The sequence below is a fragment of the Tyto alba genome, unplaced genomic scaffold (genome assembly GCF_018691265.1).
Source record: "Tyto alba isolate M040663 unplaced genomic scaffold, T.alba_DEE_v4.0 Super-Scaffold_41, whole genome shotgun sequence".
NCBI classification, from domain to species: Eukaryota; Metazoa; Chordata; class Aves; order Strigiformes; family Tytonidae; genus Tyto; species Tyto alba.
The window spans coordinates 4,444,548-4,468,567 of record NW_024881317.1 but is presented as its reverse complement, the minus strand read 5'-3'; the positions used below and the strand labels follow the sequence as shown (position 1 = coordinate 4,468,567).

General features: G+C 35.9%; 1 protein-coding gene across 10 annotated transcripts in view; it reads left to right on the top strand.

Annotated features, from left to right (window-relative positions):
* Positions 1-21,190: 21,190 nt before the first annotated feature.
* MEF2A (myocyte enhancer factor 2A) overlaps positions 21,191-24,020 on the top strand; it is a 56,841-nt gene continuing 54,011 nt past the window's right edge. For all 10 annotated transcript variants that reach the window (XM_032994382.2, XM_032994379.2, XM_032994381.2 and 7 more), the window contains exon 1: positions 21,191-21,381. In XM_032994382.2, coding sequence (XP_032850273.1) covers positions 21,328-21,381 — 54 coding nt within the window. In that variant the 5' untranslated portion in view covers positions 21,191-21,327. The remainder of the gene's footprint in view (positions 21,382-24,020) is intronic.

The window sequence follows — 24,020 nt, the reverse complement described above, 5'->3', positions numbered from 1 at the left end:
GGCAGAGCAGTATTTTGAAGAGAAGGTATGGCATGCCATGTGACTTGGCTAAAATGAAGTGATATAAACAATTGAAGCTATGTTGTGTATGATTTTTGGTGTGAGGGTCTGGAAGAGTCACTATGTCCGACTTGAGCTGTTTAGAATTTTTTGGGGAATATAGTTGCAAGTAAACCAGAAGTATTTCTGCATGACATACCATGTCCACTGGCTGTCCCCCTTCTCCGGCCCTCCCTTCTGTCTCTGCTGGTTTTTGGAGCTTTCAGTCATTTCATTTCCTAGTGGGTAGATGATGAGTTTTCTGTCAGGTTTATCTATTCAAGTGCTAGTGTTTTTCTCCTGAGGAAGAAAGAGAAAGTCTTGTGAATTCTACTCTCAGTAAGTATATCTTTTTACTTACCTTAGTATCTTCCCTTACATTTTTGGTTTGTCTTCTGATGTTCTCGTGAGGAAAGTCCCGGATCAGTCAGCTGGGTATGTCATGCGATCAGATTTTTGTTTTCCACCTGGGATCTGGAAAAGTAGATGCTCCACAACTGACCAATTATGTACCAACCCTTTTGGAGAAACAGAACAATTACTATTTGATCTTAAAAGCAGAGCATCTGCATAGTTTTACATTATGCAAGCTATGCTTTTATTGATAATCATGTTTGGTAGGCTTTGATTTGTGTTGTTGTTGGGTTTCTGTTTGCTTCTGAAATAAGAGTAACCTGTAATGCATTGAACAGTTGCAGATAATTTAATTCCAAGTCCTCCACCAAGGTCAGTGTTTTTTTTTTCTTGAATGCTTTGTATAATCTTGAGCGTTTACTGTTCTTAGTCAAAACATGTTTCATATGATCTGTAAGGGTGTAACTTTTCTCTGTAGGACCTTAATATTATTAGATTGCAGTAGAAACACTGTTCCTTTAGTTTTTACTATATTGATGAAATTTTGAAGCTACATTTTTAATGGTACAGTCAGAAATGTGCTAATTAGAAGGATGAAAAACGTGTTTGTGTAGACAAATTGTATTTGTTGATCTTGTTTTCTAGTTTTGTCTTCAATATGAAGTTTACTGGTTCAGTTATTACGTTTCTGTGGTTTTTATCAGTGTAGCTCCTGTTTTTACGTGTTTTTTTCTTTGCGAAGGAATCTGGTATAAGGCTAGTCTATGTTAACTGTTGTGTACTTGTAATGTGCTAGTACTTTTTTTCTGTGTGTGTGTTGTTCTTCAATGCTGTAACTTTGTTAATGGCAGGTCAGAATGATATGTAACTCAAGTCATCAAGATGGAAAAAGGTTTAAAATAAGATATAACAAAAAAATGGGTTCAACTCTGCAGATAAGGAAATGATGGCTTAAATATTTGAGCAGTAACAAGTCAAATGCAAAGTTTAGCAGAAGTAAACAATTGGAACATAATAATTCAGCTAGACTCACATTTTTGACAGTTATGCAGAGGTAAAGCATGGTTCTTGAGGGTTTTTTGGGTTTATTTTTTTTTTCTTTGCAGTGACAGCTTCTGTGCTCCCCTGGGTTGGGGAGTGGGGCACTCTTACCAGCAGCTGCATAAACCTGGAAGTGAGGAGATGGCCCAGATTTGATGTTAAAGCTATCGGGCAGAACGCTGCTGTGTATTAGCACTTGGTTGATACATTATCTGGTCACGCAGCATCATATCTCAATTGTGTGCTTATGTGTGACACTATGAATACATATTCTGTATGTAGCTAATAGAAATGTTTCTCCTGGTTCATTAAAAAAAAATCTCTCCTATAATAGAGATGGTTTGGTGCCTCCAACATGGTCCCTTAATGCAGAAGTTCTAATGTCAAAATGAAACCTGGTCAGTATATCAGGACTGTACTGTAGACTTTAGCTAGCTTGTTGCTTAATGAGTGGCTAAAATTGCAAGTGTTATGATACTTTTATTCTGTAAAAATGTGGTATTCTGCATCTTTCTCTCAGTGTATTATTTGATAAATGCTAGTGTTTTCTGCAGACTAGTTAAGGAATGACTCTGAATAATGAGCTAGTTTAAAGTATCATGTACTCAAAATCTAACCATTTATTACAACATATCTGTGCCTTTGCCTCTTTGTTCTCTTGATATGCCCATGCCACGTCTTTATTGGGGATAACTGCTGTTGATAGTTCTCTCTGGTTTCCAGGTGTCCTCCATCCAGTGGAAAGGGAGAACCAGTGATGCATGAACAATCCTGCAAAGTTTGTACTTAAGAACAACAGTGTCAGGATGTGCTTATAGTGTGCAGCAAACAAGCAATTGCAGCTTAAGTAGTTATATGAGATAACTTTTAGCTAGCCAGTGTGGATATGGTTTCACTAGAGTAGCAACAGTCTGAGATTTTTATGTGGGCTAGGTGCCTAAATATTTACTGGATATCTGTATGATTCCCCCTGCCTCCAACTTCAGTTCTGAAGCTTACTGGGATTCTACTCTTACTGATAAGCATTTGAATTGGTGTTAGGCTTTCCTCTGTGCTTATGAAAAGAAGAGGATTAATGTGTATTCATTCTTCCAGCAGAATACAGGAGCTTTTCTAATCGCTCTTGACCTCTGTGACCAAGTCTATTCCCCTTTTATTTTAGCATTCTCCAAGGCAGCAGTCTGAAGCTGTGAAACATGTTATCTGAAATGTCCCCCTGTGTTGGCCAACAGGCAGCTTTTAGAAGAGATTGCCTTCCTTTCCCCCTTAGCCTGGCATTCTCTGTAGTGGTATCCTCTCTTGTAGTATGACATAGGAAAGCACTGTGACAGAGATTGATAAAATATTTCTAGTGTGTGCTCCATTAATTTTGACAACTCAGATTTGTTTGTACTTTTTATATTCCAGTGTATGTATTTCTATATATGTTAATATATGTAGAGACAATGTGTGGGTTTTTTTATGTCAGTATCTTTTATAGAGAACATCTGCTATGAAATTGTTAGAACAGTATGCAATGATACTTACTTAAAATGTGTTTTAGTAGTTACTGTGTACCCAGTTGGTTTAATAAACCAGTAAAATATTTCAAATGCAGTTGAATATCCAACCCAGTCAGTAACACGTACTGTTTTGAATTTCATCAGTCTTACATGTCACACATTATAGACTCTAATCTTTGTGACCTTTTCCTTAAGTTTTCATAGCAAAAGAGTAAGACAAGCCAATTAGCTTTGGAGTTTTGAATCTTAAAAATTCATAGTATAGATAACATAAATGCAAGGCTTACATGATTGTTTTAAAATAGTAAATGGGTTAAAGTAGCACTGGCATGCTTAGTACTCTGTTGGCATAGTTTTTCCCTTCAGATGGTTGTTTGGAATGTGAGGCCTCTTCCTATATTTGCTGTAGCAGAGCTAAACTCTAATGTCACTTACAGGAGAAATTTAATACAAGCAGCTTGTACAGAACTGACCTGCTGCCATGATAGCATGTAATATATTTAGCATGCATGTGTCTTGTAACCATGTGATCTTATGCAAGCGAATAAAACACTGAAACTCTCAAAAGTTATAATTCCTCTGAATGTTTTCATAGTTCTGTTAATTAAATAAAATGTTATCAAACTATTTGAAGAGCCTCAGTTTGTAACTAAGATGTAACCAACTGCAGAATTTGGAATGCTGCAGCATTGTGTCTGCATATCAGTGTAAGAGAGGACTAAGAATTCAAAAGTAGTTGAATTTCTTTAATCCTCCATAATTTTTTGAGTATTTTGTTTGATTTTTAGGCTGTTATAATTCAGTTTTCTGCTGCTATGATGACTAAAGATTAATTTAAAAATGAAATCTGAAAATAATCTGAATCTCAGGTACTTAATCTTTAAGAGAAGCTACAAATGTAAATTTTGGCAATGCTGTGATATTGTCAGATTTTCTTGGTGTCATCTGTGCTTAAAAGCTACTGTGTCAGCTACGGGCCTTCTGCAGGTTTAACAGGTCACCATTTGGGAGATGGTGTGCAGGGAAGATTGGCATACATAAGTCTTCCGTGAAGACAACATTACAAATTGGATAATCTCTTTAATGGAATATAATCTCTCTTATGCAAAATCCTAATAAAGTTCAATACCATTTTCTCTTCTAATTTGTTGCTGAAAGTATGATGTTGGTTTACTGCTTAAGGGTTTTTGATGTCTTGTGCTGGGCAGAAAGAGTGAGATGGCTTGCTCAGTCTCCTGTTTGTTGCATGATCCTATCTAGCATTCAATAGCTGGGTTCTTCTTGTGCTGCAGCTGTGGGCCCAAATGAATAAAATTGTCCTAGGCTGGATCTAAGCACCAGAGTGCAGCTTCAATACTGAGTACGGGACAACATATTTCTATGGATCCATTGCTGGGGCATTTACTTTGTCTCAGACTTGCATGATTTCTGACTTAAGCTTGAAGATTCAAGTGGGTTCTGAAAGCTTTTGGAGTACGTGGTTCTTCAGTGCCAGTGGTTATGTGTTATGCCAGTGAAGCTTGGCTAAAAGCAGAGGAATGAAGGGTTCCACCTCCTGCACCTGTGATTTAAATTGTCCATCTTCCAGCTGTGAACTTTTTCCACCTGTTCCTGTTGAGAAGAGTATGTAGGCACTTTCTTTCAGAAAATGGGGCTTTGGATTTTGTTTTCTGATGGTATTTCTCTAGATGCACTGTCAGTATGGGCTAGGAAGCTTCTTCAAAGACTGAAGATATTTAGTTTTGATACATGCTGTATTTGCAGAAAAATTAAAAGGAAGCCCAGTGGATTTTCTTTTGAGTACTTTAAGGACATACATAGTAAAGCAGCATTAAATTGTCTTAACCAAAATAGAGAACAGGAATTATTCCGTAAAGCATAACAATATCTTGTGCTCAGAGTTACATATCTTAGCAGAAATACTGCTTCCTAGCTCTGCAGAATATAATTGTGTTGCAAGCTGTAGTTGGTCTTTTTAAGTGTTTCAAAATATCAATAATCCTCTTGCCCAAGCTCCTGAATTAATAGCATATGGAAACAACAAGGTCCCTTTTAGAGTTCCCCTTTCGTTTTTCCACAGCAGCCTGGATTTGAGATACTGCAGAACCACCAGTGAGAACTCAGTTATCTAGCATAAGCTGTGACTTGTTTGTGAATTTGTCAGTGCTATTGACAAATATTGATTATTTTGTTTCATGCTTTAGCTTGCTTTTCCTCATGGCTCTTCTAAATAGATTTTTGTTACAAGAACCAAGTCTTGTGCTTCATTGATTTTTCTTTCAGAAGGCCAAAGAAGACCATGTGCACCCTTGAAGGACCTTCCCTTAAGGTGAAATCTTTAAAAGTGAATGAGAACCAGTTTCTTTTTAATTTCTGTTTGAATCTATTAAATTTAAAAAGACATGTCTGTGTCTTTTTTCTATGCTTCATGGCATCAAATTGGATAAACTGCCACGGATAAAACTCACTACAAATAAACTTATTTTTAACCCTTTCTGCTGTCGTCCTCCACACTTCTTTTCCCTTTGCTTTTGGGCACTTCCTTTTCTCTTTAATGCCTTTCTTCCAGTTGCATGGGGTAAGCATCTTCACTGAAGTCAACTTGGACTCATTCCAAAAAAGAACAGATAGACTTGAGAGCGATCTCTCCTCTATATGGGAAGATTATAGGGAATATTACCATCCTGTTCAGGAACATTTTGGCTTCAGTTCCACCTACTTAAAGAGTTAAGCAAGGACACCCGTTTGAGTAAAATGAGATTTTTGAGTCTGAGGATTCACTATATAGATTAAGTATTTCTTCCTTTCTGTGCCCAAACTGACATCTTGCGAATAATGCAAACGGACTCACTTGGCAGCATTAAAACAGAAGAGCAGAAGTCTTAGTTTGCTCTGTCTAAAGCAAAGCTCAGTGCATTGGTGCTTTCTAGATGCTGTATACCTATGCAGTAGACCTGGCTCGTGCTTGTCTATTACTGAACTGTGCATTTGTGGTAGCCTGAAGATTTTATGTGGTACTGATTCAAAATACTAAAGGGTTTGCTTTTTTTTTTGTGATGCATAAAGGGGAGTGCCTGCCATCTGTGAAGGCTTTTTAATGTTGTTAATCAGATATTACCATCAAAATTAAATATATTCAGTGGTAGACAAAGAGGAAGGAAAAAGCTGCTAGAAGGAAGAATCTCCAGAAGTATTGGTTGACGTAACATGTTAAGAGTAGTGTTTGCTAGAAGTACAGGGTAAGCTTGTTTCGATTCATATCTTCCTTTTGAAAGCAGGTGAATGTTTATAGTGTGGAGGATGTCCCCACCCCTTCCCCTAGTGAAGCTGTGTGCTGGAGAAAATGATGACACTATATGTTGGTAAACCATTACAAATCTAAACATAGACCATAATCATAGGTGTGTCTGCAGGGACAAAAATCTATTAGTTTCATAAGAAATCATAAACTGAAGTTTAGAGAACTAGGTCTGACTCAGTAGTCAGCTAGGTTTATCCTAAGAAGTCTTTGTTTCAAGTCTCTGTTTGAAAATCTGTTAGCTTGGCAGCAGGATGAAATCTGCTAAAGAGCAGCTACCAATCTGCAGTCTGTTTGAACTGCAGAGTGAATTACTGGAAAGATACCCTATTTCCAGTGGGAAGATAGGAAGAATTTTGTAGTCTTTGTGTTTTATTTTGGTATTAATTTTCTTTCCTTTAAGCAAGTCTGAATGCATTTCCTTACAGCTTTTGTAATTCTGCCTCAAAGTAGAGGATATGCGATGAGAACTGAGAAAAAAGTAGAACTAATCAACAATACAATCTCTTAACTAAAATCCACTTTACTAATTCTTATGTGCTATCAGGAGTATCTTGTAGTTTGGCATACAGCTTTTTCTGTGTTTGCTGTAAGTTGACTGTTCAGTTTTGTTAAGCAATGTGTGGCCTCATATGCAGAACTTGCAAAGCATCAGTTAGGGGAGAAGGAGCTCTGAGCTATGAGAGGTTATGAAAGGGTGAAACTGGATTCTGGAAGATTCTTGCAGTACAATTTGTAGCCAGAGTTAGACCTTTGTTACTATATATCTATATGTTGAAATGAGATTTAGTAGATAATTGAAGTTTTCAGAGTCCTATACAAAAGCAGGTATGTTCAAAGGTTTAGCAGTCTTGTTGAGAAGAAAATATGCTTTTAATACAGGCAAAAGCAGCAGTTATACAGATGAACATATTAGACCTTAGTTACACTGCCCCTTCTAGGCTCTGTCTTGCTGATGCAGGTGAAATTGGAGACTATGAGCACTGGTATCTCTGCCGTTTGCCAGGTAGCTGTCAATATTTATTGCTTCAGCTGCTGCAAGGTTTCCAGTCAGCATGTAAAAGAAAGACAGTTTTAATGTCCTGAAGGCCTGGAGTACTCAACAATAACTTTTTTTAAGAGGAGTTAAGATTTCTTACACGTGCAAGAGTGCTTCTAAGTATGTTCTTGAAAGTTGTGTTCTTGAAAGCCAGTTTGCTGTGGTTCACTTTTTTGTTCATATAACTCCATATAATGATGTTTGCAGACTATTTACTCGAATAAAATGAGATGCTGTGAAATAATTAAGCTAGCATCTGATTCTAGTATACAGAATCTGCTTTCATGAATACATTTAATTTGTGAGGTTTTTTGTTTGGTTTTTTTTTTGCTTGTTTTTTAGGTTTTGCTTAAGGAAATAAGTATATAGGGTTTTTCACAAAGACAAAATGCTTTATTGTCATACCAGAAAGGAATGGAAAATATTGCAGATTCTTCCTCGTGTAGTCTAGTGATAAAAAATAATTTTTATGTCTAAATAAATCTATCACTTCACATGCAGAAATTTAGCAGTAGCTTTAACCATTTCACTTCTCCAAGTGCAAAGATTGATGGAGGTGTTTGAACTTGCACATGGCGCACTCTCATCTACCGAGGCTACAGGCAGCATCAGAGTTTTATGGTGGGATGTGACTTTTGTCATCAAAATAAGATGCTGCTGTAAACATTATGTGCAGCAATTAGAACTAGCACCTTCAAGAAGTCATTCATGTTGGTCTGCTACATATTTTCTTTACAACTGAAATATGGTTCCTAGGTGTCTTAGCTAGGTTTTTGTCAGAGATGAACAAGAAGACAGTATGGATCAGAGATCCAACAGTGTGTGTGAAATGGGCACTGTTTTGTGTAATTTTCCTAGCAGGTTTAACTCACTGATGCCATAACTAAATGCTGAGATGTCCACTTTGGCCATCTAATAGTGCAAGAGACTGAGGCTGATCATGCAGTCTCACCTCTGGAAGTGGTTACAGGGCTGCTTCTTGGAGTTTCTGGCAGTTTCTTTTATAGTGAGGATAATTATTTTTTCCTTTTCCAAAATCAGGATAGTAAGCTGTGTGTGTGACTAATTGTGTGGGTTTGGCTTTTTTTTTTAAATTTTTTTGTTTTGTTTTGTTTGTTTGTGTGTATGTTTGTTTGGTGTTTGTGTGTGTGTGGTTTTTTTTTTTTGTTTGTTTGTTTTTATTTATTTATTTTTTTCCCCCCCTTAATTCATAATTGCAGTTCTGGATGGCCAGTTATATTTATAGTCTGATTCCTTGACTGATCCTGGTTATTGTCAGGTCTAGGCAGTCATTGCATCAGATAGTACTTGGCTTACTGAATGGTAAAGATGGAAATGTCTACCTTAAAGTTTCAAAAAGCTTGCATTTGCATCTAATGTTTCATGTCAAAGTTAAATGAATATACTTGTTTAAATGGAAGAGGTTTTCAGTAAGGGAAGTCTACAATAATCTGAGCCTGTCTGAGCTTCTGCTTCAGATTCCTGGCTACTTAATGTAATTGAAAATAGGCCAGCTGCTTTTCAAATACATTAAGATCCAGCTTTTGTGATACCTTGCTTTTCTCAATATTCCTTGCTCTTGTTTAACTCTTCAGTAATGTAGTAGTTCATCACAAGGGCTTTGTATATTTATGTATGGATCACTACATTGAATCTTGATTGGGACCTTGATGAAATTTTTTGGGCCTTTGCTTAAACCTCTGTCACTTCTATCTTCTCATTCAGATCTTTTTAGTGGCTCTATTCATATAAGATGTTTGTCAGGATTTGTTGAGAAGAGAAATTGAGATATTTTTGTATTTCTGAAGATTTCTGGTTTTAATACAATAATGGAAACATGGGTCAGACTGCTCTCTTTTTTTTTTTTTTTTTTATAGTCATTGAGTATTTCATTCCAGAAGCTATTGAAACAGATACTTGACTACATCTTGCTATCTGCCATTTGGATTATGTAGCTTTGCTGTGAAGCAGTAATGTTAGTTAGGGTCATATTGCTTAAGTTTTCTATCAGCAACGATCTGCAAGAAAGATGAAATAATTAGATTTTATAATTTGCTCTACCTTGCAGGTATAGCAAGTAGTAGAGTTACTGTAGCATTATGAATTTCCACTTATCAACTAAACTGTATTAATTGACTGTGTATACTGGTTTGTTGCCATTGCTAAGGAAAAAATAGTTTCAAAGTTAGTTTTAGCATTAGTTTTCTATTCAGAGAACAGTTCTTATCTGAAGATTCAGTGTACTATAATCGTTGTGGTTTAGGTAACACTTTCGCAAGTGAATCGAAGTGGCTAGGTTAATGACATATACCCAGACTACCAGATATCATCTGCCAATAAAGGAAAAGATTTATGTGCAGGAGCAGAAAATATTCTGAATAATCTTCTCACTGTTTTTCTTAGTAGCAACTGAGTTTACCACAGTTTGTATAGGTATTGGGGTATGTATCTTAATGTAGTTAACTTTTGTTTTTAATGGCCTGATCTGTACTTGATTTGGACAGTCTTAGCTTGTGCTTGCTTTTAAGAATATAGATATCCAAATGGAGGACAGTAACACTAGTCTTGGCGGGGGGGAGTGGGGAGGAAAGGAGGGGAGATAGAGGGTTATGAAGTACTTAGATCACTAAACTGTTTTAGGTCATAAGGAATTTAATTCTAGGTTGCTTTTAAAAGTGGCTGCTGAAGTTAGTTCGTGGGAATTGGACTGTTTCTTGACTGTGGGTGCCTCGCAGCATCTTCCTGAGTTCACTGATGTTGCCTATATTATGCTTGTAGATAATCTTTTTCCAATATAGCATTCTAGAGATGTAGCTGAATGGATTCATCTCACTTACACACTATTGTACTATTTGCCACCTGTCTGCTACAGATTCCGAAACCTTTAGATTATAAAGAAACAGTCTCCATGCATGTTTGGAAAGGACCTGCCCTAGGATCTGCTGTAGCTCCCCCACCAACAGTACTGGTGTTTTACTTTACTTAAATATAAAATGACTGTTTGTTTAAAAGGATGCAGGGAATGGAATAACTGACTGAAATATGGTTTTAATCTCTTGGAAATACAGTGTAACTTTTTAAAAAAAAATTTTATTTAGAAGTTTGAACTGGTGGTGTATCTGAATTTTAAAAGAAGAGATTGAGTTTTGAACAAAGGGTATGGCATCCACAGAAAAAGAATCTTACCACTCATCTTTGTTAAAAACATGTAGGCGTTTTTATGGTTTACTGAATGTCTTACTGAGGCATGCAGGCTGTTTGAAGCATTATGTTGTCGTGTCTGTCTGGTTTATAATTGTTACACTTCAACAATATGACTGCATGCTGTCATTTAATCAGACATCAAATAAATTATCAAGAAAGCTTTCTGGATAATTGTTCAGTGATTTAAAGCTTCTTATAGATTCTGTGATGTGTGATGTCTCTTGTATTTGTTCTCAGTTTTCCTGTCCTGCTCACTTTACAAGGGGGTGGATGGGTGCCTGTATCAAGTGGAGTCCTCTGGAAGGCTGGAAATATGTATGTGGTAAGAAAGAGAATATGCTCAGGAGCGAAATGGTTGCGGAGACTACCTCCCATATCAGATAAAGAAAACAAAACAAAACCCAAACAAAAACCACCACAAATGGGATCTGGGCAAGAAGCTTGGAGCCTGCAGCTTGTGCAGAGCATGAATAAAAGGATCAGAATATAGGACCAGGAAGAAGCATATAGTTAAGAATGAACTAAATCTTGGGAAGAAGTATCCCAAGTACAAAATGGGAGTGTACAGTGCTCTGTGTCACAAAGCCACTGTTCACTGAAGCCAGAGTTGGAAGTGAAGACGTGTCTTGCAAGGGCACAATGTGCAAGGAAGAATCTTGTTTATAATTCTGCTGTGTTTCTACTCTCTCATCTACTCACATCTGTCTCTTGCTAAGAACTTTAATAAAATCTGGCATTTTTTAGTTTGAAGTCTGGTTTGAGGAAGCTCTCTATAGGACAAGGTATAAGCAGAAACATGTGAAAACTATGGCTGCCTTTGTATCCCATTACATTCCTGAAGTCAGCTGTAAATGTTTTTGATTGTCGTAATGTTTGTTCAGTAACATATGTTGAAGTTGCTGTCATGTGGCTGTTGCATTACCTCAACAGTTTGTACTTTGTAGGCAGAGTGGACAATTTTTCTCTTCATAAAAAGCAGCAATGAATTACTTGAAGTTTAGTCACTGATAAGAGTTCAGAACTTCACTGAGTTAGAAGTCTTGTTGCAAATCACAAAATCAGTTTGCTGAAGTACTGAGCTCATACAGTTTTCTACATTAGGTAAACTCTGTGTTAAATAAGATTACCTCATAATTTATGTTCTTTGTTTTTCTTCCAGTAGAAGAAATGAAAAACCAGAGGCTATCAAATGCCTTTTATATACTTACTTCCTAGGGAAAAATCTGCAACAGTTTGTACTCTTGCCTTGGGAAACTGTGCCAGCTATACACCAGTCAGTTTTAATATACTGAGAACAGACACTGTTTTACTTAACTGGAGAATTGCTTATTTGGCATTTGCAACTAGGAAACTGAAGTGCAGCCTGCAAAATTTGAATGCATTTTTAAAGAGAGTATTTAAAGGATAAGAGTAATAAATCTCATAACGTTGCCCTATAATGTGCGCTGTGTTCTGAATATTTTTTTTCTGCCCATCTTCATTTGTATAAATTTTAAATCTTATGTCAGGATGCTGTTTGAATTAGCTCAGTTGGCACTTGTTTAATTTTGAACTATGTGTAAAAGCAGTACACTGTATTTGTATTTCTCTGATGTTGCTTTCAGGTGTTTATTTTTCTGCTGAATAGTCTACCTGTGAGATGTACGATACATCAGAACTTATATAGAGGTATATTTTTGTCTAGTTTTTGGTTCAGTTCTTCATTTGTAGGTTATTTGTTGAGGTTCTAAATGATTATAAAATTAGCTCCGCCCAGACAATACTCCTTATGGGTAAGGATGTCCAAACAGAAATGCCAGGAACGTGAGTTTTTAAGGTTACGGTGTCTTCTTGCTGCTTATGTTTGAAGTGCTGCTCCCTCTGAATTCAGCCTGGCATGGCTGTGTTAAAAAAATCGAAGCAAAGCTTTTAGTTTAATTATCTGTGAAATGATTAAAACTGTGAGTGACCACATATACAAAAAAAACCCCAGATGATGCAGCTTGTCTAGAATTTCATAGAAATCTGACCAAATGAGTTTAGTACTTTAGAACAGTATTCAGCTGTTGTAACTGTAGAAACATCTTCTGTCCACTTGCAGTCCCCAGCCTTACTCACTGTGCGTACTCTGATTTGCTCTCCTGATTTCTGTAGAGATAAATATAGATGTGACAGGTGGGGCAGAGGTATTGTGAGAACTCTGAGATAGGGAGCTGTACCTTTGCCAAATGCATGTTGTTATGCAAAATAAGATTATCTATATTTTCTGATCTATTGATAAACTTAAGTTGAGGTGGGAAAAGTAATGAGCCAAGGTAGCAGTAATTAAAGCTTTAGTGTCACTGTGGTAACTTGATGAAATGTGAAGACTTCTGGAAATAGATTTCCCAATGATAGTACTTTTTCTTAAAGCCATGACTTAACTTAGTGGTATGTAACATGTTTTAAGTGTTATCTACAGATGCATCAATAAGCTTGAAGCAGACTGATGAAGTGTTAAGAAGTTGCAAAACCAGAAGAAAGCTCCATTTTGGTTGGTAAACATATTAATTGGAAACTGAACAGTCCTGTGTAGATATTTTGTTCTCTCATTATAAGATGAAGAAATACATTAAAATGAAGCTTTTAATTGTCCACGCTGTTAGGTGTTTGTTGTTTAGTTCATTACCAGTGTTTGTGAAAGTATCTTTTCATCTGATTCTTATTGAATCATTAGGCTAGCTTTAAAGAAAGGAAATTTTCCAAGTTGAGAATAGTAGCATGGTTTTGGTGATTTCCAACCCCAGGTGAATGTAAGAAGCTAATTTCACAGGATTCTGTTTTGTTTTCTGTACCAGAGGAGAGCTCTTTTGTACCAGCTTTTTGTTGTGGGTGAAATGATGTATAATTTAAAGTCATCTCTAGCAGACATGTTTGTACCAGCATTTTGGAACGTACCTCCTGCTGTCTTCCTTCTGTTGGGGCAGAATGGAGTTTTGATAAGGAGACGTGGCGCTCTGCCTCTACCTCTTTTTTTGGCCACATGGTAGTTAAGTTCCACAGCCGTTATAGATTCAGAATAACTTCAAGGCAGATGTTTTAGATCTTGAAAAACATTTAATATATTTTATATGTATATTTTACTTCAGGAAAGAAGCCTTTCTTCTATGACTTACATTGCTCACAGGTTTATGAGTTTAAAACCTGTGTTTAAATGCTTTTAGTTGCACTTTGAACTTGTCGTGAAAGTTAAGAAACATGTAATGAGCTTTAAACTAATTAAATATCTGTAAATTCTCTTCTACTTTGTTATGGAATAGTTCATATCTAGGTGTTTAGATTTCTGCATCTAGTTTATTGTTTTACCAAGAGCTGTAAATGGAAAAAAAAGTATTATCTGATCAAAAGATTTAAAACTGTGATCAAAATGACATGGTTGTTCTAAAAGCTATGGTTCATTCACTGGAAGATCAGTCTTTCTGGCCATAGCTTTTAAATATAGGGTTTTGTTTTGTTAACAGTGTCCAGAATCATCTTTCTTTGTTGCTATTTTTGTATGCCGTGGAAAAGTCACATCTTTCGACAAATTATATGATAAATTAGGAATAAGTTTCTTGAGAAACTCTCCAGAGCATGTTTTCCAGACTGATATTCAGTCATGCAGTTATTTTCTTAATCTGTTTGTAGAAGTCTGGCAACAGTGTTGTGATTACCTAATATTTTAAGTTTTGCTTCTATCTAAAATTGGATTTTAATCCATTATTGAAAGTTTAGTTCTCTTTCTGTGGTCTTCTTCCTCCACTGTTAGCTTATTGGTTTCCAGACCCTGTTTTCAAACTGCATTCTGATGTGGTTTTGGAATGCAAAGATGAATTATTTTAGAAAATACCAAGACCAAATTCATGGATGGGAGTAATAAAATCGAATTTATTGTCCCTTGAAAATATGTGGTGAAGATGTATGCTTTTACAGTTAGCTTGATAATGGCTGTTTTGCTTCTAAAGAGTATAAATGCTCAGAATAGGATGATACCTATTTTTTGGACTTGAGTAACAGTCCAAGAAAAAAGTTTATGGTAATGTAAGTATGAAAAATATTTAGGTATTTAAATTAATTGAAATGTGAACCTGTTTTTTTTTTTTTTTTTTTAAATAGCTAACTAGAACAGAATTTCTGACTGTCTCTAATACTGGACAGGGTCCCATTTGTCATATTATCTAGCAGTTCATGTACTGTCATAGGTGATGCTGATAGTTCTCGAAAGCTGTTTGGTTCATCAGCTTGGGAAAATCAACTGTTAAAAAAAAATGTACATTCTAGGAATAATAAAACTTGTTTTAAAAAACAGATATCTAAATCTTAGCTCATGTTTCATACAGCTTAGATTTTTGTAGTTCTGTTTGCAAGAAAATTTAGTAATTTGACTTCATTTTAGGGCTTTCTGCATGGAAAAGAATGGCAGGAAATGCCATTTTGGGCAACAGCATATTTAAATAGTATTCAGAAGTTGCAGTTCTTCAGTAAGACCATATTTTTTTGAAAGTACTTCAAGATCTTTTCTGATATGCCTTCAAAACTTAGTTTGAAATGCTGTGTAACTTAGAAGCTCAAAACTATATTTGATTTTAATGTGAAAACCAAAGGACCCCATTTAGTTGCAAAACTCCATAATTTTACCCTTAGAAGTACAGTTTACTTAAATGATGTAGCATTGAAGTTGTGTGTTGTTCTTCCCAGCTGAAAGAAACAAGTGTTTTATGATGCATAAAAAAAGAATATCAATAAAGAATTGTTTATGGCTTCCTGTTTTTTATGTTGTCCCACTTCTTAAAAAAAGTTACTTTGGCTAAGGGTTTTATTATTGTTTTATAACAATACTTGTGTATCACTCGCTAGCTGAAGCCAGTCTCATTTATTGTAAGGCTCTACTTGGATGTAGAAAAATGGCTTCTAAACTGAGGATGGAAAAAAGATTTATTTCTGAATATTGCGGTACAGCAAGAAGTGTGAGATAAATGACAATATGTAGTCTTGTTTTGAAGGGGAAGGCCATGCTATTGTTTTACCCTTACATTTGACATTACTTACAGAAATGTATGATGACAGGGCTATAGAAATGTGGCTGTAGAAAACATTTTTATTACTGTGTTTGCACACCTCTGCAAAACCAGCAAGAATCTGAGAATGATCTGTCTTAAGTGCAAAGGTATAGATAGATAGAGTCCCTTTGCTTGAAATGTTAATTTTAAAATCTAGCTTCAAAGTGGTAGCAACAAATTTTGGAACAGGGTTGGTAGCATGTCTAGAGCACAGTCATAACATCCCATGGCTCTCAACATGTTTCGGTGCAGATCCAAATCTGAGTGAATGTTTTTGTATAATTAGTTGGGGATTTAGAAAAAACTGTCTGGAATTGTATACTTGCTTTATATGGGTTTGCATTCTCTTGGAGGTTATGAAGAAGAACATGTTCCTATCTCTCACTCCTGGGCAGTGAAATGGAGTCTGAGAATCATGTTTGACCCAGCTCCATATAGCACTTTAAACTTTTGATTAATTAATTTGGTGAAGACATTATTTGACTCTTAATTTTTTCCTAGCTGTTTCCACGTCACTATGGGGTAGGGAGGAAGGACACTTACATGTTTACAGGCACTATGGAAAAATGAGCTACTCAGTGTTACCTGCCTTGTTAATGTAAAACAGTCAACATGTGGTGATGGGCCTCCATCTTGATATGTATGGGAATATTTATATTCTGGTCACATCCTTGGTAAGCATTACCAGTGAGTGTGCGGTTCAGCCATGATTTGGTTGTGCAGTCTGACAATCAGCTCATGCTTAGAGGCCAAATCTACAAAAATACCTGCACAGTCTCCTTTAAGACTTGTGAAAGATTTGTGAACCTTTTAGTAAAAAATATTGTCTGCTCTTTAGTAAGCCTTACCCAAGGCTTACCAGTGTAAGATGCATCTGTACAGATCCGTGTTTTCATGCAGCTGTGGCTTTTGAGAGTTACCATGCAAATTATCTGATGTCATTAATTTCTTTGTGTGCACTGCAGTAAAAAGAGCTGTGATCAGATGGTTATTGTCAAATGTAACCTGTATCCATGATCGTGACATGGAAGTTCCAAGAAAACAAAGAGGCAGAGGAAAATAAATGGAAGGAGTATAGTTCTGACACAGTTTTTCCTAACCTGTTCTGCCAGAAGGCTTTAAGACCTTGTGGAGTTCTGCACAAATATAACTTGTTTCCACTGAACCCTTGAAAGACTTTTTTTAAATAGGTCAAATACAGTTTCCTTGCTTCAAAGTTATATATCTCTCGCTATTTATGAAACCATAAGCAACCTTGACAACAAATGAACTCATCTGAGTTCCTGAAAATATTCAGTTATGAGGGTATATTTTTAAATGTGGTTCTGTTGTCTTTCAGTGTCTGGTATGGTGTTTTCACATGTGTTGGGTAAGGGAATAAATCCAGAAAATATGGAATAAAGTTTACTTTTCTACAATAATAGAGACTTTTACTTGGACAGCCACAAATAATTTTTCTTGCTGTTATTGCAAGCTGACATTATTTTCTGTTTGAAGCTCATCATGAAGCACGTGTGTTTTTTTTCCTTTTTCTCTGCTTACTCTTATGGTTTTGTTTAATAGGTGCCTGAAATGATTTCTTTTTTTTTTTTTGTTTAAAACCCAACTAAACAAAACTATTTTGCTTCCTTGTGTTTATGCAAATAATGTAAAGTAGTTTTTGTGGCTGTAATCTGATTCTGTCACTTAAGGAAGTAGAACTTTACCTTCGTCAAGGTTACTTCACATTAGCTTCATGTTTACTTTCAGAAATAAATGTGTGTTGATCTTCATATATGTCTGCTAGTTTTCTTTTATTGGGGCAAAAGTTGGTAATCTAGATGAAATGGCTTTGTGACTGAAGAATTCTACCCAAGTATGTTTGCCATGCAACTGTGATTTAGCAAAATTAAACTTTGCTGGTTACGCTTTTGATGTAACCATATACTGGGACATCTTCCATAGTTTTGTTGCTAGTCAGGATGGAAAATAAAACTGCAACTCTGACTTGATCAAGGATTAGAAAACGAACAAGTCATTGCTCCCCTGAGAACTGTAATGTACATTTGTCATTGGTGGTAACTTCCCATTTGGATTTTCTGAGCATGTGTGAAAAGTGGCTTTTTATTGTACAATTCACTCTGGTTTTGCAGTTAGTGTCAGGATTCTTTCTACCCTAAGCTCATGCCAGACTTAGGTTTCAATTCTTACCTTTGAAAATCATTTTGTCTGTGACTCTGAAATGAAAGGGATGCTGTATTTCAGAGCTGAGTTGCTTTTGGCAAATGTGTTTCAAAGCCAGGTTTCTGGTGACCATAGCAACCTGTGGAGAGGGAGGAGAGGCTAGACCCAGATGGGGACAGACATACAGATAGGAATTTGGAATTTGCTAGGTGAGAAAAGCACTTGAGGTTGAAGAAAGCTGCAGACCTGAGATGAGAGGTGACAGTGGACTAATTAAAGAGGGTGAAGCAGAGGTTGTAAATGGGAAGTGGGCTGATGCATTTATGTCTAATAGGGCGTACTAATTTTAAAGGACCTGAAATAACACCCCAAAGTGGTAACAAAATGTTGGTGAAAGGGACTGTCAGTTTTCCCATTCCCCTTTGTGTGATGGTACATGGAGCAGATAAGAGTCTTTCTCTTCTGTTGTTTCTTCCATTAGCTCATGGAAGCCATCTGTGCATCTCTTTATTTTGTATCTTTAAGTATATATATTGCATAATCTCATGTCATATTTATCTTCCTCTCTACCTTGTTCTCCCATGTGCTTTTTATTTTATTCACTGCATAGACTTGCTTTTGAGTAATTGTTGCAGAAGGTGAAAGAGCTGAGAGAGAACTACAAAGAAAGTGTGTGGTCCCACACAGGGGATTTAAAATTGTGTTCTGGAGCATAGGTCTGTTTCCTTAGGGAAGTTTTGAGAACTAGTGAGTTTGCCTAGGTGTACGTCTAATGCATTCCAACATAAAATATTGTTATTCCTCTGTATAAATTTATGGTAGATTATAATAACATTTTATATACCTTTTATCTCGTATATGGTGTGCACTGTCTGTCCTTCTATTTCAGAAAGAATAGTGTGTAACTGGAAACGGGTAGAGAGGAGGACAGGATGGCTGGCTGGAGGATGGCTTTTCTGTAAGAAGTGGTTGACTTGGAGTATGATTATTTAGTTTGGAGTGAAGGTACCTGAAGGAAGATACAATATAGGCATCAAAATCAGGACTAAGGGAAAGGTAGAGATGACTTTGTTTACTGCCTCATATAATCAAAAATCTGTGGATACTAAATATAATTAGTAGGAACAGGCTTAAATGGAAGGATATATCTTCTACTCTGCATAACTAAGCTGTGGAACTCCTTGCTTCTAAGTGCTAAAATTTTACGCAGATTCAAAAGTACTATTAATGGGAGAACAATCAATAAACAGCTTTAAATCTGATTCCATATAGGACTTCAGAAGTTTCTGATGCAAATGTCACTGAATATGTGGAGAAAATGGTTTATAAATATTGCTTTAAAGTGATATATGCTTATTCTATTTCTGTGTTCTTCCTTTACTATCCTAGTGATAGCTGCTAATAGCCGTGGATAAAATGCTGGACCAGATGGATCTTTGGTCTTACATGTGGGGGCTATTAGCATGTACTAGTTATGGTGGTGAGTGCTTTTAAAAAGCAGAGGAAGGCATCTAGTAATTCTGTATTCAGAGAACTGTTTAAATTATGTATGGTGTGGTTAAAAAAACAAAGCCACACCTGAAGGAGAAAACAAATTTTAAGAACTGCTTATAGAGACCTTTTTACTAGGTATGTTCAGGGAATGTAACCAGATTTTCATGGAACCAAATTTAACGTGATCATAGCATGAGCCGAGATTTTTTTTTTTTTTAGGAGTGGGGCAGCTGACTTAAGACTGAATGTTTTATGAGTTGAAGCTTATAGCGTTGTGGGGTTTTTTGGGGTTTGATTTTTTTTTTTTTTTTGGTAACAAAAAAAGGTATAAATTTATATGCCAGCTGTTGCTTTCCATATAAAATATTTTCTGTGTGCTGTTGGTTGTGTAGAGGCTAGTTCATCTGGCCTTAGCTAGCTGTTAATACTTTTTTATCAATACCTTGGAATAATTTTTTTTTCTTGAAGAAACTTAAAGGAATGCAATGCTGATGCATTCTTTCAAGTGTTTTGCTGTATAAACAGTCTAATGAATATCTTTTTGACCAATGGGCATCACATAGTCTTAGTGTTGATTTGATCTTAAATTCTGTGGAATAGTATTTCTAAATTTTATTGGGCATTTTATGCTGTTTTACCAAAGCAGTCGTTTGTTTATATCAGGTAAATATAAAATGACATCCTTTCATTTTGTGATGTTCTTCCACCTCATTTTTTTTTTCTCCCAAGCTGCATCAGAATGTCATGGTTGTTGCCTTAATATAAAGTGAATGTATTGTGAAGTGTAGCCTGTGACTAATAGCCTCTTGCTGTCTCTACTTATTAACTGTCTGATAGTGATGTGGTTGCACCACTTTCTACACATGGCCTCAAGGATATGCCATTGTGACACTCATATTAAAATATGCAAGGCTTGATTTCAAGAGACGTTTTGGGTTGGAAAGATAGAGAGGTTATATGCTGATATTGTGGCTGCCTTTTAGCCCTTTTATTTTAATGAATATTAGGTGGTAATAGAATAAGGTGTATCGATTTCATGTTCATGCATTCTAGTATACAGTTGATATTCTAGAGGCTATTTATTTTCAATTGTTCACCAGTTTTGTTGAATTAATGTTAACCTACAGTTAAAGCAGTGTGTTTGGAATGTGGCTTAGCAATTTTTTTCACCAAAAATTCATTTAAAGTTTGTTAAATATTGGTGTTTTACAAGTCAATTTGGTACATTAGTACTAGATTAGAATATTGTGATGGCGCACTGGCTTTTCAAATTGCATGCACTTTTATCTTTCTAAACAATATTACAAAATGAAACAAGTGCTGGACTGATAGTTAGTTATTGGCAAATGTGTAACTTAAAGGTTATTGAAAAGGGAGTTCTGTGAATGCCTTAATTATTCATTGGTGTTTTGGTAGCTGTGAAATAGCTCTGTTGCGAAAATACTGTCTCTGGTCTTCATCTTTGTAAAGTAAAGATATTCCGTCTTCTCCCTCATGCTTCCCACTGGAACCCCAAATATTGTCTTACGAAATGAGATGTAGTTTAGTTCAGGAGCAGGAACTTGATATTCTCATGGCTTTGTTTCGTTATCATGATGATAATTTTACAAGAGAAACAGGAAACACAAAGTGGTTTCTTTGTAAGGTTTCCTAAAGTAATGAATGGAGTTTACCAAAACTTTGTGGGTAAATTTTTGAAACCTCAGGTGGTGAGCACCACCCCATTTGAAAACTAAATTTTTAAGCCATCCAGCTGAAAATGTATGAAGTTATTGGTCATTTTAAATCTGTGGTTTGTAGGTAGAATCTGGCAAGCTAGTTGGAGATTATTTATTTGGAACAACGTAGTAATGTAATAGTTTACTAATGAAAAAACTTGCTTGTTCATTGAAATTATTTTATGCATGCACATGTTTTATGGCTATACAGGTGTTTAACGATGCCTTATCTTTAGCAATTTTTAAAATTTTTTTTTTCAAAATTTTATTTTTTAGGCACTGAGAAGAAGAAATAGGAACCTTTTCTCAAGCTGAAAATAAAGCAAAAGAAAACTGTATCATGTGTTAGAATACTGAAGAGTGACATTTCTTGGATTAGTATATTTCTGGATTGCAAAGCAAAAGAAGGACGCTGAAAATGGGGAGAAAGAAAATACAGATCACAAGAATAATGGATGAACGGAACAGACAGGTGAGAAATGGAGTCTGCATAAACAATTTCATCAGTAATCCTAAAAATTAATGGCAATTTGCAATACATTCATCTTAATTCACTCTTCTGAAGCTGAGCTTTGTCTTCATATATCTACAGATGGCACTGCCAGAATACAAATAAGAAATATGTCTCAATGGTTTTACTACTGTTTGAGGGAAAATTGTTATTTATCAGTAATATCAATTACTACTTTAAATCAAATTCACTGTAAAACTACCATTCCTATTTAAATGGTACCCTAGTGTGTACTTCCAGTAGACTGGAGGGTTGTGTTGAAACAGACACCTTGATCTGATAGCTAGTAGGAACACTTAGTAATGAAGATAAAGGATGAGAAATTCACTAAGGATGTAGTAAAAGCATTTGCTACAGCCTCTTTGACAGAGAAGTTTGACATAGCTGTGGACAGTGATCTGTGGAAGTTTGCATATAGTAATGACTTTTGTTAACATCATTCTTTTTAAAAGCATTCATTTATGTTCATTGTAAGAACTGTTTGCTACAGCAGTCTTTAAAAACTGCCAGTCAAATGGGGAGAGTACTCAGAAGTGCACTGTTTTAGGGAAAGCTGCTTACTTGGCTGCTCTTGCCCTAATGAAGAGGTGTCCTGTGAACTTGAAAAGTACCAAAAGTTGATGAGTCTGTAGAAATAGTGTTTCCTTTTAATTTCTAAATTACTACATGAGATATAAAATAAAATTTTAATTATATATTGAAATGTATAGTGGTGTATTTGGATGCTACCATTTTTATGGAAAAGTATTGTAGGAGTGACTTAGGGTCTTTAAGAATAGTCTTAGTGGGTCAGACCAAAGAGGTCACTAGTCCAGTATCTTTTCTCCAGTGATGATCATAAACAAGCAAGTGTAGGATGGATATGCACATGTTACACTACTCTGTAATCCTCTTCCAGCTTCTAACTATTCTTAGCTCAGGGATTTCCTGAGCTGGATGTGGTTTCCGTATATTTAGTAACCATTAATGGATTTTTTTTGTTGTTTTCCCCTCCCCCATCAGTGAGTTTGTTCAGTTACCCTTTGAGCCCTTACAAAGTTGCAGCATTTACAACATCTTTTGGATAGGATTTCCTATAGTTCTCATTACTTGTTTCAAGAAATACCTTTTCATTTACACTTTGTCGTGGTTTTGCTATTTATTTAGCTTCCGTATGGAAGGAACAGCAGTCACTCACTATCTAATCTGTCCATCTTGCTTGTTATTCTGTGGACCTCTGCCATGTTTTCTTATTTTTTCTTAAAATAACTTTTTCAGGCTGGAGCACCCTAGCTTACTTAGTTGTTTTAACACAGAATTTATTCCACACTTTTGACCATTCTTGCTACTTCTCCCTAAACTTTCTTGAGTATTGATATGTTATTTGTGGTGGCAAAGGGATCCAGAACTGCACAATGTTCAGGATGCTTGCAAAACATGGACTTACATAGTGGTGTACTGACGTTTGTTCTTTGTTCTCTTCCTAGTATTTGATTTGCTGTTTTAACTTCTCTTGAGCACCAGCTTGATGTAGTGTCAGAATTCCATGGGACTGTCCTGCTGCTGACACATCAGCTCAGAGCCTATTGTTTTGTTTGCGAAATCAGGATTGTTTTTCTCCCTGCTTCACTTTAAAGCAATGGAAACTCTGAGAAGACTATATATAGCAAGAAAAGTATTATTGGAGTTTGGGAGAAAGCCAAGTATTGTGTTTGAATAGCTTTAATCACATAGTGACTGTATGTTTGATGTAGATAAATGTTTTAAGTATCCGTAGTAAAAGTAGATGAATATAATAACTTCAGCTCTTTCAGAGCTTGCACTAGAATTTCAGGCATGTTGACGAGGTGGAAATTGATTCCTCTTCCCGCCTTTTTTGAACTTACTTGGAGTAAGTTGGACAACCTTGTTTTTGTTCTGTTTGAAATACAAACATAGTTATAGTATACCCTGAATCTGGTGTAGTGGGTTTTCTTTCAGTGGGAATTGCTTTTTTTGGATCTCCATCTCATTGTTCATGTTGCAACAGTGGAGAGGAGGAGAATTAGTACATTTGTATCAAATTTTACCCCATTTGTACCATTTCTGCGAGTGAAGCGAAATATGGAGATTAAATTCTAAGCTTTGTTTCTGGCTGTTTTTTGACTATTACTTTCTTGGGCTTTTTAGTGACTAGGAAGAGGCTTTAAGCTCTAACTCAGAAATGGAATTAGGCTTGCCTTATCCTTTTTCTGTGAAAACTTAGAGATGATAACATATTGATTCTTGTTTTTTCAAAAGGGTTTTAAAGAGATTAAATAGCTTTTGTTAGTGAAGCCAAATTTTGTTATGTGTAGAGGTATTTATGGTGTTCTTTAGTCCCACTGGTGTTCTGTGGTTTTGGTAGCTAGTATAGAGTTTTAACTTACTGAAATGGCCTGATGCACTGGATATTATTAGGTATTAATTTACTTTTGAGAATTTTTTTCACTGACCCAGATAAGGAGGGCATGTAGGGTTTGTTTTTTTGAATAGAAACCATAGTTCAGTTCTGTTCCCTCAGTTTTTCTGTGGCATACATAGCTGGTTAGTAGGTCACTCAGGAACATGCATATGATGTCCTGTTTAGATGTTTAGTGTGA